This window comes from Lates calcarifer, unplaced genomic scaffold, assembly GCF_001640805.2.
Source record: "Lates calcarifer isolate ASB-BC8 unplaced genomic scaffold, TLL_Latcal_v3 _unitig_1737_quiver_1373, whole genome shotgun sequence".
Classification (NCBI taxonomy): Eukaryota; Metazoa; Chordata; class Actinopteri; family Centropomidae; genus Lates; species Lates calcarifer.
Window position 1 is genome coordinate 14,662 of NW_026115725.1, and position 15,680 is coordinate 30,341.

General features: G+C 40.0%; 1 protein-coding gene across 1 annotated transcript in view; it reads left to right on the plus strand.

Annotated features, from left to right (window-relative positions):
• The window catches only part of LOC108890339 (actin-histidine N-methyltransferase), a 30,014-nt gene extending 14,594 nt beyond the window's left edge, over nt 1-15,420 (plus strand). Inside the window, exons 7-13 of the mRNA XM_018687204.2 lie at nt 4,870-4,928; nt 6,467-6,581; nt 7,466-7,540; nt 7,957-8,123; nt 11,412-11,497; nt 14,678-14,838; nt 15,070-15,420. Coding sequence (XP_018542720.2) covers nt 4,870-4,928; nt 6,467-6,581; nt 7,466-7,540; nt 7,957-8,123; nt 11,412-11,497; nt 14,678-14,838; nt 15,070-15,384 — 978 coding nt within the window. The 3' untranslated portion in view covers nt 15,385-15,420. The remainder of the gene's footprint in view (nt 1-4,869; nt 4,929-6,466; nt 6,582-7,465; nt 7,541-7,956; nt 8,124-11,411; nt 11,498-14,677; nt 14,839-15,069) is intronic.
• Nucleotides 15,421-15,680: the final 260 nt, after the last annotated feature.

Here is a 15,680-nt window from a genome sequence, read left to right on the forward strand (position 1 = left end):
TCACAACTTGTTCATGTGTACTTAGTCATTTTTGGATGTGAGACTTTTTTGATTTGAAAAAGCACAAAGAGCCTAGTTACTAGGGGAGATGCCATTTGCCAACATTTGCTGTTGGTTGGTTGGTTGGTTGCAGCTTCTCAAATGTGAGGATTTAATGCTTTTCTTTAGCTGATAATGAAATGAATCATTAGTTGCAGCCCTAGTCACCACAGTAACAGTAACAGTATAAAGACCGTTTGATTGTGAGGTTTGGATGGTAGAGTCTTATATTTAATAATGATGCTACTCTGAGTTTGTCTATCAGAAGAGGAGGTTTTCTCATGACACACACATACACACACACACTCACATGTACATAAACACACACAGCTCTGTGTGTGTTTGAGATAGAGACTGAGTGAGGAGGGCCCGTAAAGGTGTGCATGTCCTGTCCCCTCATCTTTGATACATCTCCTTGCACACACACACACACACACACACACACACACACACCCCTCCTCTTCGTGTAGCCCCTCACTCTGTCCCCACCTCCTCCTCAGATGACCGGGCTGGAAAATTAGCTTGTCACATTGGCTTTAAATTGAACTGACCTGAATGTACCTTCCTCAAAAACCTCTCTCTCTCTATCTCTGTCTCTCTACCCCTCACCCCTGCACCTCCTCCCTCTTCCAGTCCTTTGTCTGTCCAGCCACACACAATGATCTATAGTGGCTTCAGTAAGCATTCAGACCTCCACCTCCACTTTTTGCACACTGTGTTGTAGATTTGATTGTAAATGGATGAAATTGACATTTTTCCCACTAATCTACATTCAGTAGCTCATAATGACAGAGTGAGAACATGTTTTCTGTCTGACCACGCAGTAAGAAGGGCCTTGGTCAGAGGGGTGACCAGCAGTCACCTGCAGAGATAGGAGAACCTTCTGGAAGGATGACCTTCTCAGCCGCACACCATCAAGTAGGATCTTTATGATAGAGTGGCTAGACAGAAGCTACTTAAAGTAAAAGACATATGACAGCCTGCTTTAAGTTGGCATTTAAAGGAATTTGAGAATGTGAGGAAAAGATTCTCTGGTTTGATGAGACAGAAACTGAACACTTGGGGTAGATGCTATGTCTGAACACCAAGTGCTACGCATCTCCTGGCTAATACCATCCCTATGGTGAATGGTGGTGGAAGCATCATGCTATAGGGGGCTTTGGGACAAGTGTCTTACTGTCTTTGAGCAGCCCGTCCAAAGGTCAGACTTAAACATCATAGAACCTCTTTGGAGAGACCTAAAGATAGCAGTTTACAAACAAGTCCCATCTATGTTATGGAGCTTGAGAGGATCTATCAGTAAGAATGGTATAAACTGCCCAAATCCAGGTGTGCAAGGCTTGTAGAGACTAATGAAGACTCAAAGCTGTAATTACTGCCAAAGAGTCCCCCGCGAAGTACTGAATCAGCAGTCTGAATACTTAAGTAAATAAGAGTTGTAAATGTTTTTGATTTTTGAAAAATTAGCAAAAAATTCTAAAAATGTTTTCTCTTTGTAATTGTAATTATGGGTTATTTTTGTGTAGTGTGTAGACAGCTGGGCAAAAATGTAAGTTTTAGTCATTAACAGTTAAATCTACAACAAAATTAAAGGTGGGGTAGTATATTTTTTTCAAACTTGTTTTTGTCATGAGTACTTTCACACAGAATGCAAATAAAACATTGCAAAAAGCTACAGAATTTATTTTCAGAAGATAATTTTTCCAGCACTTTTGCACTGTGAATAAAAGCATCGGCCAGCACCATTAGCATCTACAGCAAGACTTCACACTGGCCCACAGTGGTCTCAAATTATGTCTGGAAAGGCCATTTTTTACTTGGCTCCAAATGAAAGGAAATACACCTTCTTTTTAAGAGATGAGAAGATTAATATACTGTATATACCGTAAGGTTGTGTTATTTACAGAGCTGGAGTTAGGATGTGATTAGCCAAGCTTAACATAAAGACTGGCAGCAGAGGGAAACAGCTATAAATAAATGTCACTAATTTATTACATCTTCTTTGTTTGACCCATTTAAAAATAGAATGTAAAAAATTAACAATATATAGTTTTAGTGGCATTTATTTACTGAAGCTGGTCTCTGCTTTCAGTGTTTAACATTTTAACCTAAGCAAGGCTAACTACCTCTTCTCTACTGATTTAAGTCCCTCGCTAACAGAAATCAAAAGCAAGGTAGTAGTCCACTTCAATTGGTAATTCATGCATTGCATGGACACACGCACACGCCCATACGTTTACCCATACCTTCAACCACTTCCAACACACACTCACAATGGCACATGATGGATGACCCTTGTCTCTGAATGCTAATGCATCAAGAGCTCAACGTGCACTGCTCCCTCTTAATGTGTGTGTGTGTGTGTGTGTGGACATAGAGAATTCAGCTGATTTTACATTCCCATGTCCATCTCAGGCCCCTCAGTCAAACTTTAACTTAATATCTGGTTGTCAGGGCTATCTCTCCTCTCGGCTACCGGTGGAAGTTTGAGTTTTCTGTGCTTCCATCTAAACACTCTCACATCACCTGCCAGTTCTTTTGTCATCTGCATCTGTTGGATTTACAACTATTAAACTGATAATAAATGTAATAGCAGTGTTAGTTCCAGTTGTGATGGTATCTGTGTTTTGGCTTTGCCACTGCCCGATTGTCTCACTGTATCTTACCTGTGCAGTGTGTTGCTCTGCTCACTCTTCTGTTTGTCAATGATGGACTTGCTGTTCAGGTGTACAGTTGCCCAACTTTCCTGTTCATATGGTGGATTGTGGTGTTTCCACGTCATGGATTAATTTTCTCCATCCCTTGTCGCTGCCGTTTGTGTCAGCAGCCGATGTCCACTGTGGTAGTTTGTAGTACCAAAAACTGACTTGTCCTCTGTCCTCAAGCTTTCCATTTTTATCGTTGCTGGTGATTATAACATTCACATTGATGATGTTACTGACAGTTTTGCTTGCTCAGCATGTATCAGGCCCCATATATATATATCAGAGAGCATACTGTGTACCTCGTTTTTACTCTTGGTTTGAATATTGATTTTCATTACTAATCATAACTGTGTTTTATTTGATTTACCTTGCTGATGCCTCATTGCTCTCAGATCTTTTAACACATTTCTACTACAAAAATGTCTGTCATTTTCCATTTTAACCCTGATATGCACAATAATGCTGACTACTTGGTGCATTCTTTCAACCAAAACTGCCTTTCAGCATTGGATGAAGTGGTAGATCTGTTTTTTTCATCAAGTCCATGTTTTAGATATAAGACAGAATTTGTTCTGGCATTCACCTCTCAGAGTCTCTGAGAGGTGAATGCCTACTCACTTAGATTTTGATGAGTTTAAGTATATTGTTATAGCCTAAAGTGTCAAAAAAGTCAAAAAAGGCTGACCTGACATTGATATTCTTGCAAAAAGCCTGGAGGTCACCCGTATCTGCTGAGTTAGCTGGGTGGAGATATTGTGAGTCTAAGGTTTCATGCATAGACAGTGGATTGGCACGGAACTCTCTCAGATGACCCATTAGTAGAAAGCAACAGGTCACTCGATTAAAAGTCAAAGACACAAGTATGTCTGCATAAAAAATCAAAGGAAGGAACTAAATGGTGGCTCCCAAGGTGCATTCTGGTAAGAAATGTATAACAACTGAACTTGTGTTGCTACTGACAAACCAAAAGATAATACTTTGTAGAAACTAGGGATAGACCGATTATTAGCCGGGCCGATTATCGGCGCCGATATTCAGCATTTTGATGCATATCAGCATCAGATGTTTTTTTTTTAATCCTGTGGCCGATAAGAGATCAATTTAAAAGTTAAGTTAATTGTTTAGTATATTTTAAACAATAAAGCCACATACTGTATTCCTTTTTTCCAGCCTTTCACTTGTGAGGCTTTTCTGCTTTTCCTTTTCTTTAATAAACATAATATCTTTACACATCGAGTGTTAGGTGGACAAAACAATGGGCCTGATACCATGAATCATCCATTAAATTTTTCCCCACTTTTCATCCAATTATGCACTATGATATATTATTACCATCTGTATCCTAAGAATGCCTAAGAATGCTTAAGAAAATCTCTGCAAATAGATTTTCAGAGCTTGTTGAAATGAATAGAGACATGAGACATTTATCTATGTATGCTTTGCCAAGATGACCTCCCAGCCCAGCACTGTGCCTAAGAGCTTAACTATGATAGATACCAAATCCGGTATCTATCAGGTGAGGGCAGAGTTACCAAACTAGATATCAGTGTATCGAGAAATGATGTCAGCAGTATTTCACATCCTTTTATGCACTAATTGCCCATAGTATACTAGTACTACTCCTCCTCATATACTCTTTTAGTACTCAGCAGTTGTTCTGTCTCCCCTGCCCCGCCCACCCCTACCCCCTCTTTCCTGCTTAAGCTCAGGACAGTTTGTAAATGGCTGTGGTAGGTGACGGCTGTGGCTTTAAATTGAGAAACCAGTGGCATCGACAGACACACAGTCTCCAACACACACACAAGCACAGACACACACCGTGTTTGAGGCCCAAATTGATGAGGCAGATTTATGACGGCTGCTGGCCACAACAAATTAAGTTGACAGTGATGTATTGGGGGGGGGCGAGTGTCACACTGCACCACACAACGGACCACACATACACACACAAATGCTTGCCCCAGTGGTGGCCCCCTACTCCCAGTCCTTCTTGTTAGGCGTCCCTGTCAGGCAGCCCCCCCAGCATAAATGCATAATGAAATTCCTCACACTGATTTGTGTTTTTTTTTTTTTTTCCCTCTCTCTTCCTTTTTCCTTTCATCCACCTTCTTCCCTCCATCCCCAGACTCATCCTGCTGCCAGCAAACTGGCCCTGAAGGACAGCTTCACATTTGATGACTACAGGTTGGTGTGTGTGTGGGGCAGGGGATTGTGCCAGTACCTATTTGGCCAGTTTTCAGATTTTTCACATCTTCTGCATATTGTGTGTGTGTTGTTCATGTAAACTGAAAAAATGGAAACAAATAATTTTGGTTTAGTGTAACTTGGCTCATATTTTCACAGTTTTGCACATCTGTCTCATCTGTGGTTATAACCTTGTATAATGCTAACATCTGAAAACAAGGTTACAGTGCCTAAAAGGAATCTGATATGGCAGTCAAAGATACCACATGGAGACTGCACTGCTGGTGGAGAGAGTGGTTGAGAGTTAAGTCATTAGAAAGTTGGAGACACAATAACACACATCTAGCTGCAACATATCTAGAGCAAACCTTCTGCTTACCACATTCACCATGACAAGTATCGAAATTAAATAATGCAACACTATGTGTGTACCTCACTGTCACTCTGTATTACAAAAACAGATTGTAACACAGTCTCTGTAGGGAATATGATCATGTATGATACAATTCAGTGTTGTGGTACTATTACTATTATTAAGTAATCTGAAACTGAACTGCTGTATTCAAGGTGTAGCCAGATTTATAGAGTTCTGGTTTTACGCTTTGATAGGGTTACTTTTTGTTAGATCAATCTAGCGACACTTGACTATGAATCTCTGCAGTAGATATCCACCATGGAACTGGTACTAACCCCTTGTGTCAGCTATGCATTCAGCTCAGTGTTAACAAACAAAGTAATGCAGCTCCTTCTTGCTAACACAGTGAACACATACAGGGTAGACAGGGGAACATACTTGAAATTATATTGGAATACCAGTAAAGGATTGATAGTAGTTGTTGATAGGTTTGCAGGCTAATATTTAAAATAGTTTTGCTCTGTATTACTTAATTACTTACTGAATGTAGTTCCAGCGCCCCCACAACCCTTAAGGATGAGCAGTATAGATAATGGATGGATGGATTAACCTAATAAACCTAAAGATGGTTTAGTGGCACAGTTAAATGGCTCAGGAGAACAGAGCTTTTACAGTCTGAGACTGTGTCCAAAATTAGACCCTGTACTGTTATTAGTGCATGATATTGTAGTGAATGGAGCAGAGATTTCAGACCCAGACACTGTTTACACGCAGAGTCACTGCTTCAGCTTTAACCCACTGTACTCAGTCATTTTCCCTCAGTTTTCCTGTTCAATGAGGGATAAATTCATATTGACTTTTAATCTCCAAATAATGTCGTTTAGATACTAAACATACTAAACGTCTTCGTCCATATTTCTTCCTCCCCTCTCCATCTTCACCTGCTCTGTTCTCCCTCCATCATTCTCTCTCCTCTCTTCATCTTTATCTCCTTTGTTCACCCTACATCTTTCTCTTTCCTCCCTTCATCCTCATCTGATGCAAGCCTTCCTTCTACATGGTAATACCAGTGTTGATTTGCTGCATTTCCCTCTTCTGCTGTTGTCCAGGATTTCATGATCCCTATCAGTGGAGTAAATAAATGCCACTGTACTGAACAGTGATTAGTTGATGTATGTGACAGGTGGGCAGTGTCCTCTGTAATGACCCGTCAGAACCAGATCCCTACTGAGGACGGCAGCCGGGTCACTCTGGCCCTCATCCCCGTCTGGGACATGTGTAATCACACTAATGGACTGGTAAAGTGTTCTTCTCACACACACACACACACACACACACACACACTCACACACTCTTACAGTGCATCTGGGAAGTATTCAGACCCCTTCACTCTTTTTTGCCACTTTTTGATATGTTGCAGCCTTATACTAAAATAAAACAAAACATTTAACTTTTTTCCCTCATCAATGTACACCTCTAACCACAAAGGGAAAAATGAAATATCACATTGACCTAAGTTTTCAGACCCTTTACTATTACACTTTGAAATTTAGCTCAGTTTCCTCCCATTTCTCTTCATTGTCTTTGAGATGTTTCTATATCTTAACTGGAGTCCACCTGTTGTAAATTCAATTGATTGAGCAAGATTTGGAAAGACACATTTAAGGCCTCACAGCTAACAATGTGTTTCAGACCAAAAACCCAGCCATGAGGACAAAGGGACTGCATGCAGAGCTTAGAGATAGGATTGTGTTGAGGCACAGATCTGGGTAAGGCTACAAAAACTCTGCTGCATCAAAGGTTCCTTAGAGCAGTGCAAAAAAAAAAAAAAGTTTTTTTTTTTTTTTTTTAAATGAAGGGGTATGAATACTTTCTGAATGCAATGTACATAGATTATTCTAAACCGATGGCAGTTATTTTGACCACTGCTATAATTACAAATAAGGCATTAAGATTACCTCATTGAAAACTCTGGACACTGTGTCCCTATATTGTGATTAAATGACACATTACAGTAACAAATGGTTTCAATATCAGAAAACACAGAATTTTCAAAAAAAAAGAAAAACACATGTATTCCTGGATGCCAGTGAAGGAGAAAAAGTTATTGTAATAAATATTAAAATGTGTCTCTTGACCACTGGTAAGGGTTGAATCAGTAAAGATGATTGTTTATCTGCAGATCACCACTGGCTACAACCTGGAGGATGATCGATGTGAGTGTGTGGCATTGCAGGACTACAAGGAGAACGAACAGGTTACTATTGCTTATGCTGTTACTACTTATGCTGTGGTCTTTATTGTCTGTCTTGCCTCTCTCTGTTTGTACACATTTCCTGTCAGTGCTTTTGGTGTCACTGACATCATCTTGCTCCATAATCATTAAATTTAGACTTCAGTATCAAAGTAATCCACGTCATTGTTGCCTCTGGTGCAAACAGGATCTGCTAATAGCTAATGTAGAGTTGCCAAGATTTAAGTAAATATTAGCCTAAAAACAGGGCTACAGCCCATGAAAATATATGGTATTTAAATGTTTTATGTGTGTGAATTAACTGTGTCAGTCCTCTGATTAAATTGTCGACCTGTCCCACTTCACAACCAATGTGCCCTGGGTCTTAAGCCCTGTGTCAGCCTGCAAAGGATGTGATGATTTTTATGTTCTTCCTGTAGATTTACATCTTCTACGGCACAAGATCCAATGCTGAGTTTGTCATCCACAACGGTTTCTTCTTCCATGACAACGTCCACGACCGAGTGAAGATCAAGCTGGGTGTCAGTAAGAGCGAACGCCTCTATGCCATGAAGGCCGAAGTGTTGGCACGAGCCGGCATCCCAGCGTACGTCCAATCCTTTTTTATGTCAATGTCTATAAGCTTTTTATTTGCTGTCAAAGAAAAAACATTCTTCCTCTTCCCTCTTCTTATCTACAAACACAGTGTCTGTTCTCATAAGTGACTGAATCTGCAAACTAGGCCTGAAGCATTTTACTCTTAAGTCTTTAATATGGGTCAAGGAGAGCTCCAGGCACATAACTAACTCCATGTACCCTTCATATAGCCAAGCTGCGCTTTTGTGTTCCAACAGTAGATATTTCAACCAATTATGCTCCCCTTTAGCATAATTGAAACATAATATAAATGTTGCAGCAGGTCTTTTTTTCCTCCCTCCCCACCAAGTATCAATTTACCATCAGCCCCAACACTTTCATCACCAAGAAGCTTAATTGTTTTGTCATTACCCTTTTAATTTTATGCAGCATTCTCTGCTTGGCATTTTTAATCAGATGCCTTTTAATCTCTTATTGATGACAGCTTAAATCTCAGCAGTGGAAATTAAATGAAACAATACCCGTTGTTGCTGTGGTGCTCTATTAAACTGACAGATATGCTCGTAGATCATTTTCAAAGGAAACAGCTACACGCTCGGTGTCAGGCCTTGCTGAGATGTTGAGCAGCTGCTATCATCACACTCCTTACTCCTTTTGCCTCTACTGCATTTCTTTCTGATAAGTGGAAATAAGTGAGCACTTTGGACTGTTCATTTACAAAATGTAATGAGTTCTTTTTCTTCCAGTACACCTACAACAACCTTTAAACACATAGTATACACCCTTCTGTAAATAGTGTTAACTTCCCTGAGCTGGATGCTCTGTTGCTGGAGGAATGGACAGAGGGATAATTTAATAGGAGTCGTCGGGAGGCGGCTGTAATGCGTTTGTGTGGTGTAATAATGTCGACCCTGTGCTACCCGTCGCAACATCGATCACTTTGTTCAAGCTGGAGGAAGATATTGTCCTCTGTAAAATTAGCTCAGTGTGTAATGTGATGATGTGGAATAGATTCTACTGAGTCCTGGATCATACTTGTTTCATAGTTTTTCTGTTCCTGAGGAATACATCAAACTGCAACACTAATATTATTTTTCAGAGACCAAGATCAGAAATAGATCTGATAGAATCAGAGGCGGTGTCCTTGCTCATACATTTTATATTTACTATGATGAAATACAGCTTATTTGTGTGTAAAATCTCAAAATTTAACCTTTATTGTTTCTTTTTTAATACTCTTTTTTTGATAGTTACAAGTGAAGATAGTTACAAACCCTTATAATAGTTTCATCCACCCTTCATACCTGAACCCCAAAGTAAAAAAACAAAAAAAACAAAAGTATCGTATACAATAACAACAATAGCAGTAATACATTGATCTAAGAAACATAAATGAAATAACTAAATACATATTAGGGAATATCTTACACAGTGTTTATTGCGTAATATGCGGTTTTTGTTTCATCCTCCATCTCACATCAATTAGCTAAATTACTAATCCTATGATTTATCATTTTTGTTCCATAGGTTTTGTTAATTGTGCGCTTCCATCTACTTATTTCCACTGCAGTTGATGTTAATCAGTTTTTGGTTGGCTGCTTAAGCACTGGTGCTACTCTTATTGAACTCTAAAGTGGTTATGGTCAGTGTGTTAACAGTGCAGCTGAGGTCTTCTGCCCTGTAATATTTGCCTTGTCCCCAAAGAAGTGTGCACTGAAATACAGTATCCATAGTTTTACTTATCTGAGGAAGTTGTTGGTGAAGATCCATGTATTTCCATGTATTAACCTCTCCATGTATATGATTGATGTAACCTCTGCATAGTGGTATATGCATGGTTTGGATGGTAAAGTTGCACATCAGCCACCACATTGGACACTAGAGTGTGTTACAGACACAAAACCAAGATGGCCAACGGATGGCCAGAAATGCGAAGCATCTCAGGAATATCTTGCCAATTCTTCTGTAGAAGGAGAACCCCACAGGAAAAAAAATGGTAACATCAGGTAACATCTAATTTAAATTACAATTAATCATTCATCCACTAGATTGGACATCATGCATCCCTGATTATATCATCTGTCCAATAGATCTTGGCTATATTTCAACTACATTTCATACTATTACTGTGACTTTGTTCTTGAAAATCCTTCATCTGCAGTATCTGTTTTGGCTGTGAATCAGCTGCTTCATGTTATTGGAATGTAACTTGTAGTTTTTGTTACAAAAACAAAATGATATGCAGATTAGTTCAATTGAAAGCAACAGTTAGTGAGCTTTTGTTGAGCTCAAGTACAGCGCATGATAGAACGGCCTACAGGATAGTGGAGCAAATACCATCTGAGTCAGATGAGGATGATGATAATGGCAGTGATGATGAATTTCTACCAGAACAAGAAGTATTGACAAATGTAGTAGTGACAGTGGAGCTAAGGATGCTGAGAATCTAAGGTGTCAGGAGCAAGGTTCAATGTTTTGCATTGTGCTGAACAGTATTAAAATATGTGAACACATTAGTTTAACATTATTAGAAATTAATATTATTTCATAATTTTAACTTAATATATAATTCTATTTAATCATTTGTTAAATACATAGCTCTTCAATTGAAAACACAAACGCATGCTGTCCTTTTAAGGTTTGTATGCAGTTTTGCACTGCTGTTGGTTGAGAATGTCAGGATGTTTTTTGTGCTGTATGAGCAGTCTCTTATAACACTATTACCGATGTGCTTTGTATGGAAACCGTGCACATTGTGATCAAGTATTTTATTCTCTCTGCAAGCAACAGTCCATATGTCCAAATATCTGCATGTCCATGCGTCTGTCCAGTTCTTGTGGGTGCGACATCTCACAAATGCCTTGAGGAAATTTCTTCAAATCTGGCACAAACACTCACTCTGTGAACTCAATTATGAACTGATAAGATTCTTGGTGGTCAAAGTTCAAGTTCACTGTGACTTCAGAAAACAAGTTTTTGACCATAACTCAAGAATTAATATAATAATTATGTAAAAATTTAACACAAATGTCTAATGGGACAAAATGATGAAGTGATGACATTTTAAGCCCTAAAGTTTAGAGGTGAACCTCACTGTGACATCATATTGTTCTGCAAAAACACCCTACTGGCCATTATTTGGCACTAAACACAGAAACAGAATGGGAGATTGACTGTATTTCCTGTGACTTGACTGGCTGGCAGACTTACACATCCAGGATGCAGTAATTCTAGTTCCTCTTGTTTCTTGGATGTATTTATTGAAAATAACTTGGTGTGTATGCTGTTGTGTTCTCAGGTCCTGTGTCTTTGCTCTGCACTGTAATGAACCCCCCATTTCAGCCCAACTCCTAGCCTTCCTCAGAGTCTTCTGCATGACGGAGGGTAAGACACTGACACACACACACACACACACACACACACACACAGTCAAATACCAGCAGCAGGACATTCCCTGTGGATCCTCCAAGCCAAAAACCTGGTAGCATACTCTTAAACAAAGCACGCCACAGTTTCCGATGCTCCTCAGGGACCATCATCAAGTGACTACTTCCTCTGCACACCAGCAGAAGGGGAGAGACAGAACAGAAGAGTAGTTAAAGGAGAAATAGAAAGGAAGAGCAAACCCTGTCCATTCCCAAGATGCTTAATTGATCAAGGCAGGCCACCAGATGTGTGGAAGGAGAAATCCACCCGGGGAATGCAATATTCATCAGCATGTATGCAGAACGGCACCAGTGTCATAAATCCCCAACCACACAAGGCCACATCCTCCTCTGTCACAGGACTCATCTTCACGACCCTGCTTGATATATTATTCACTTTTTGCTGCATGTTAATCTTTGAAATGGCCCCAACCCCTTGTTTGTGTGTGTGTGTGTGTGTGTGTGTGTGTGTGTGTGTGTGTGTGTGTGTCAACATTTCATAACAGATGTGACATGATGGAATAGTGTGCACACACAACTGGGCCGCTGTACCTCTCCTCTTTCATCGTCCCTTGTAACTAAGGCATGGTAGAGTTCTCAGCTCAGAGGCAGCGGTATTCAGAATCTTTTACACATTGTGAACAAAATTGTGTTCAAGATTCAACCACACAGTGTGGAAGGTTAAGACTAGCTGACTTAGCAGACCTTTTACAGAGAAAAATTAAATGACGATACACTGATCACAAATTAAAGGGACAGTCCCACACTTTTTAATGTGTTCCTTAGTTTCACACGAGAAGATTAGTTTCATCTCTATGCACCAAAAATTAAGACAATCCAGGCCGAAGTTAAATGTCATTTACCACTCGCAATACCAGTATTGACACTGCTTATCAAATCTAAATAACAAAAACTGAGAAGAAAGAAACACTACAGTTTTTAGTATTAGGCTACTTACTGTTCACAGCCATTAAAACTTGAAAATGAGATTAATGCAGCATAGTGAAATGATGAATTAATTAAAACATTTGTGTACATATTTAGCACATTGAGTGTGTTCAAGGAAAGGAGGAGAGATCAAAGGTTTGATACAAGATTTGTCAGTGACAGTTAAGCAGTTTTGTGTATTTCGCAAGATCCAAAGACTCTAACACAACACCAACAAATAGCAGAGGGAAACTAATCAGTCTGGATTCATCAGCTCATCTGAACGTGGATCTTCATGAGTCCACTCAGTTTCTTAGCAACCAAAACCCAGGACCTGAGCCAGGTGGGGTCCAAGTAATTTCTAATTTGTCGGGATAGGGTCCCATTTCAATTGCTATGGGTCTTGGATGGATCTAACATGTTTAATACCCTGGGAAACCCAATCGAACTTTCTGTCGGCTCTGATCACTTATTTTAATTATCATTATCACAGGAGAAAGTGAGATGAAATGGATGCATTGATTCTTGGGCCTTGCTAGTCTTTTCATTTCACGGCCTTTGGTTGATAGGTGGGGTATCATTGTGCTGTCAGTGTTGGTGGTCTCTCTCTAAATGGATCCTACGGGCAATTTAGATTCCCAATTAACCTAACCTGCTTGTCATTGGACTGTGAGAGGAAACTGGAGTACCAGAGAGAACCCACAAGGGGAACATGCTGTGAGGCAGCAATGCTAACCCCTGCACCACCATGCTGCACAGGACTGTTTCATATGGAGTGTCTTTTGTTTTGTTATGCATGCCAATTTTGAGTATGGTTTCCATGCATCTGTTTGGGACAAGGTCCAGAGCATTGGACTAAGGCTGGGTGATATTTTGAATTAATTAGATTAATTCAAGTTTTTGAGTTTCAAGTGATGTGAAAAATGTTGGTATTGTTTCTTCTGCCACTTAAACACCCAGCACCAGCAGTTCTCTGTGGTTAAATCAGTAATGTAAGCTGTTGCCATTTCTTTGGAGACTGGTCAGCAACATACTTGAGTAATGACAACCACGGCTGTTGGAGACAATGAATAATAACAAAGACAAGTGGTTACCTCCAGTGATAGGGAAATGGTTTGGTTTTGCAAAGTCCAACATGGAACAGACCACCACGCTATGTAAAGTCTGTAAAAACTACAGTGTTTCCCATAAATAATAATCCTAAAAACCGTTTCAACTTAGAATGCCTTATTTCACTTAAACAAACATGTGTCTCTAAGTGTGCTGCAGTAATTTGACTGGGGACTAGAGGCTTCTCTGTGCACAGCTGCCTAGCTAGCATCTACCCTTTAAGGAACATTGGTAAATTCTAGCATCTACCAATAGTCTTCATGTGAGGCATTTAGGGGACATCTGTAAATAGTAGCTACAGAAAATAGCCTGGGTTACAGTCTTCCCCTCCCACATTGTTAACGTGCCATGCAACCCACCACCACAGGTCAGTCCTCAACCTGTGCAAGCACTGTTCTGTTAGAACTAAAAGCAGCAGCCCAGCAAACCTGTTCCACCACCATAAACAAAAGCATAAAATGGAATGGAATAAATGTGTGTCTCTAACCCTAACCCTAAAAAGCAGCAAACCTAATTTCCAAGTGTCACCACGTCTGACAAGACAGGTTATTAGAATAGAACAGAATAGAATAGAATAGAATAGGCTTTTATTGTCACTGTACAGTTAAGTACAACGAAATTGTGGGTGCTCCTTGAAGACAAACAGTGCACTATAGAAGAAAAAAAAAACAAAAATGTACACTAATTTTAATTTTACACTAATATTATTGTTGTTTGTTGATATTACATATACACTAATCAGCTGCAAAATTAAAACCAGTTCACAGTTTTAAAAGTTGTGAACATGAATATATATAAATATGCATACACACACACACACATGCATGCAATATTGTATGTATAGATTGATAGATGGATGCATACATACATATATAAACACACTCACACACACACAGCCTCCACACTGACAATAAACAAGTGTGTCCAAAATGTTGTCTCTTTTGTTAATGGGAAGATGAAACTGCCTTTCTGGAGAGTCACTTGTCTTAAAAACACATTTCCTTGTAAAACCCACTCCCACTTCGCTACTTCTCACTGATGGTTCTCTTGTAGCTGGCTTTAGTTTCTTTTGAAGAGATACTAACATTCAGCTTAATTTCAGAGGAATTGAAGGACTACCTGCTTGGAGAACGTGCCATTAATAAGATCTTCACCCTGGGCAACAGCGAGTTCCCTGTCAGCTGGGACAACGAGATCAAGTTGTGGACTTTCCTGGAGACCCGAGCAGCTCTGCTGCTCAAGACCTACAGGACTACCTCAGAGGTGAGTCAGCTGGAGTCTAAGTTATGTTGAAAGTTACTTGGAGTTTCTGATCACAGATTATTTTTTTAAATCTTCTGTAAGCTTCAAAGGAACACATTTGTGAAGATCTAACAACAACTTAAGAATGTGAGAATTTTTACCACATCTTTTTGGCCTCCTTCTTATAAATTTGTAGTTTCATACCTTCTCCCTTTTACTTTGCCTCTTACTTCCTGGCCTGGTCTCCTCCAGGAGGACTGCTGCATGCTGGAGAAACCCGATCTATCTCTGCACTCTCGCGTGGCCATCCAGCTCCGCCTGGCCGAGAAGCAGATCCTGGAGAAAGTGTCAGCTAGCGGTCGGGCCAAACGTCTGCAATTCCAGAAGAAGCTGGAGGAGGATGCACCATTGCCTCACTACGAGGAAAGCGATATTGCTTTGCTGGAGAATAGCGACACAGATGCAAAGCTTCCTATTATCCTGCGCAAGCTGGAGGAGGTAGAGGAAGGCCAGGAGATCCAGGTAGAGGAGCACAGTCACTTCCTGAATGGGAGAAGGTGTGTATGAGATGGAGGCTAATGGAGAGCCGGTGCAGGAGGAGACTCGGGATAAGGTCAGCAAAGATGTTCATTCAACCTTGGACTTGACTGGAGGCTCAAACCAGAAAGGCCAAAGGGAAGCGGGCGACGGTGCCAGTCGAACTGAAGAGAATCCCAAAGAGAGGTGAATAATATATTTCCAGCCACAGCCATTATTTATTTTTGTGTCTCTTAAATGACTCAGAAATATAGAAGCTGAAAAAGAAAATATAAGGTTGCAGAACTGTTCAGACTGTATGGTCAGCCAGCCTGGCTTCTCTTAGT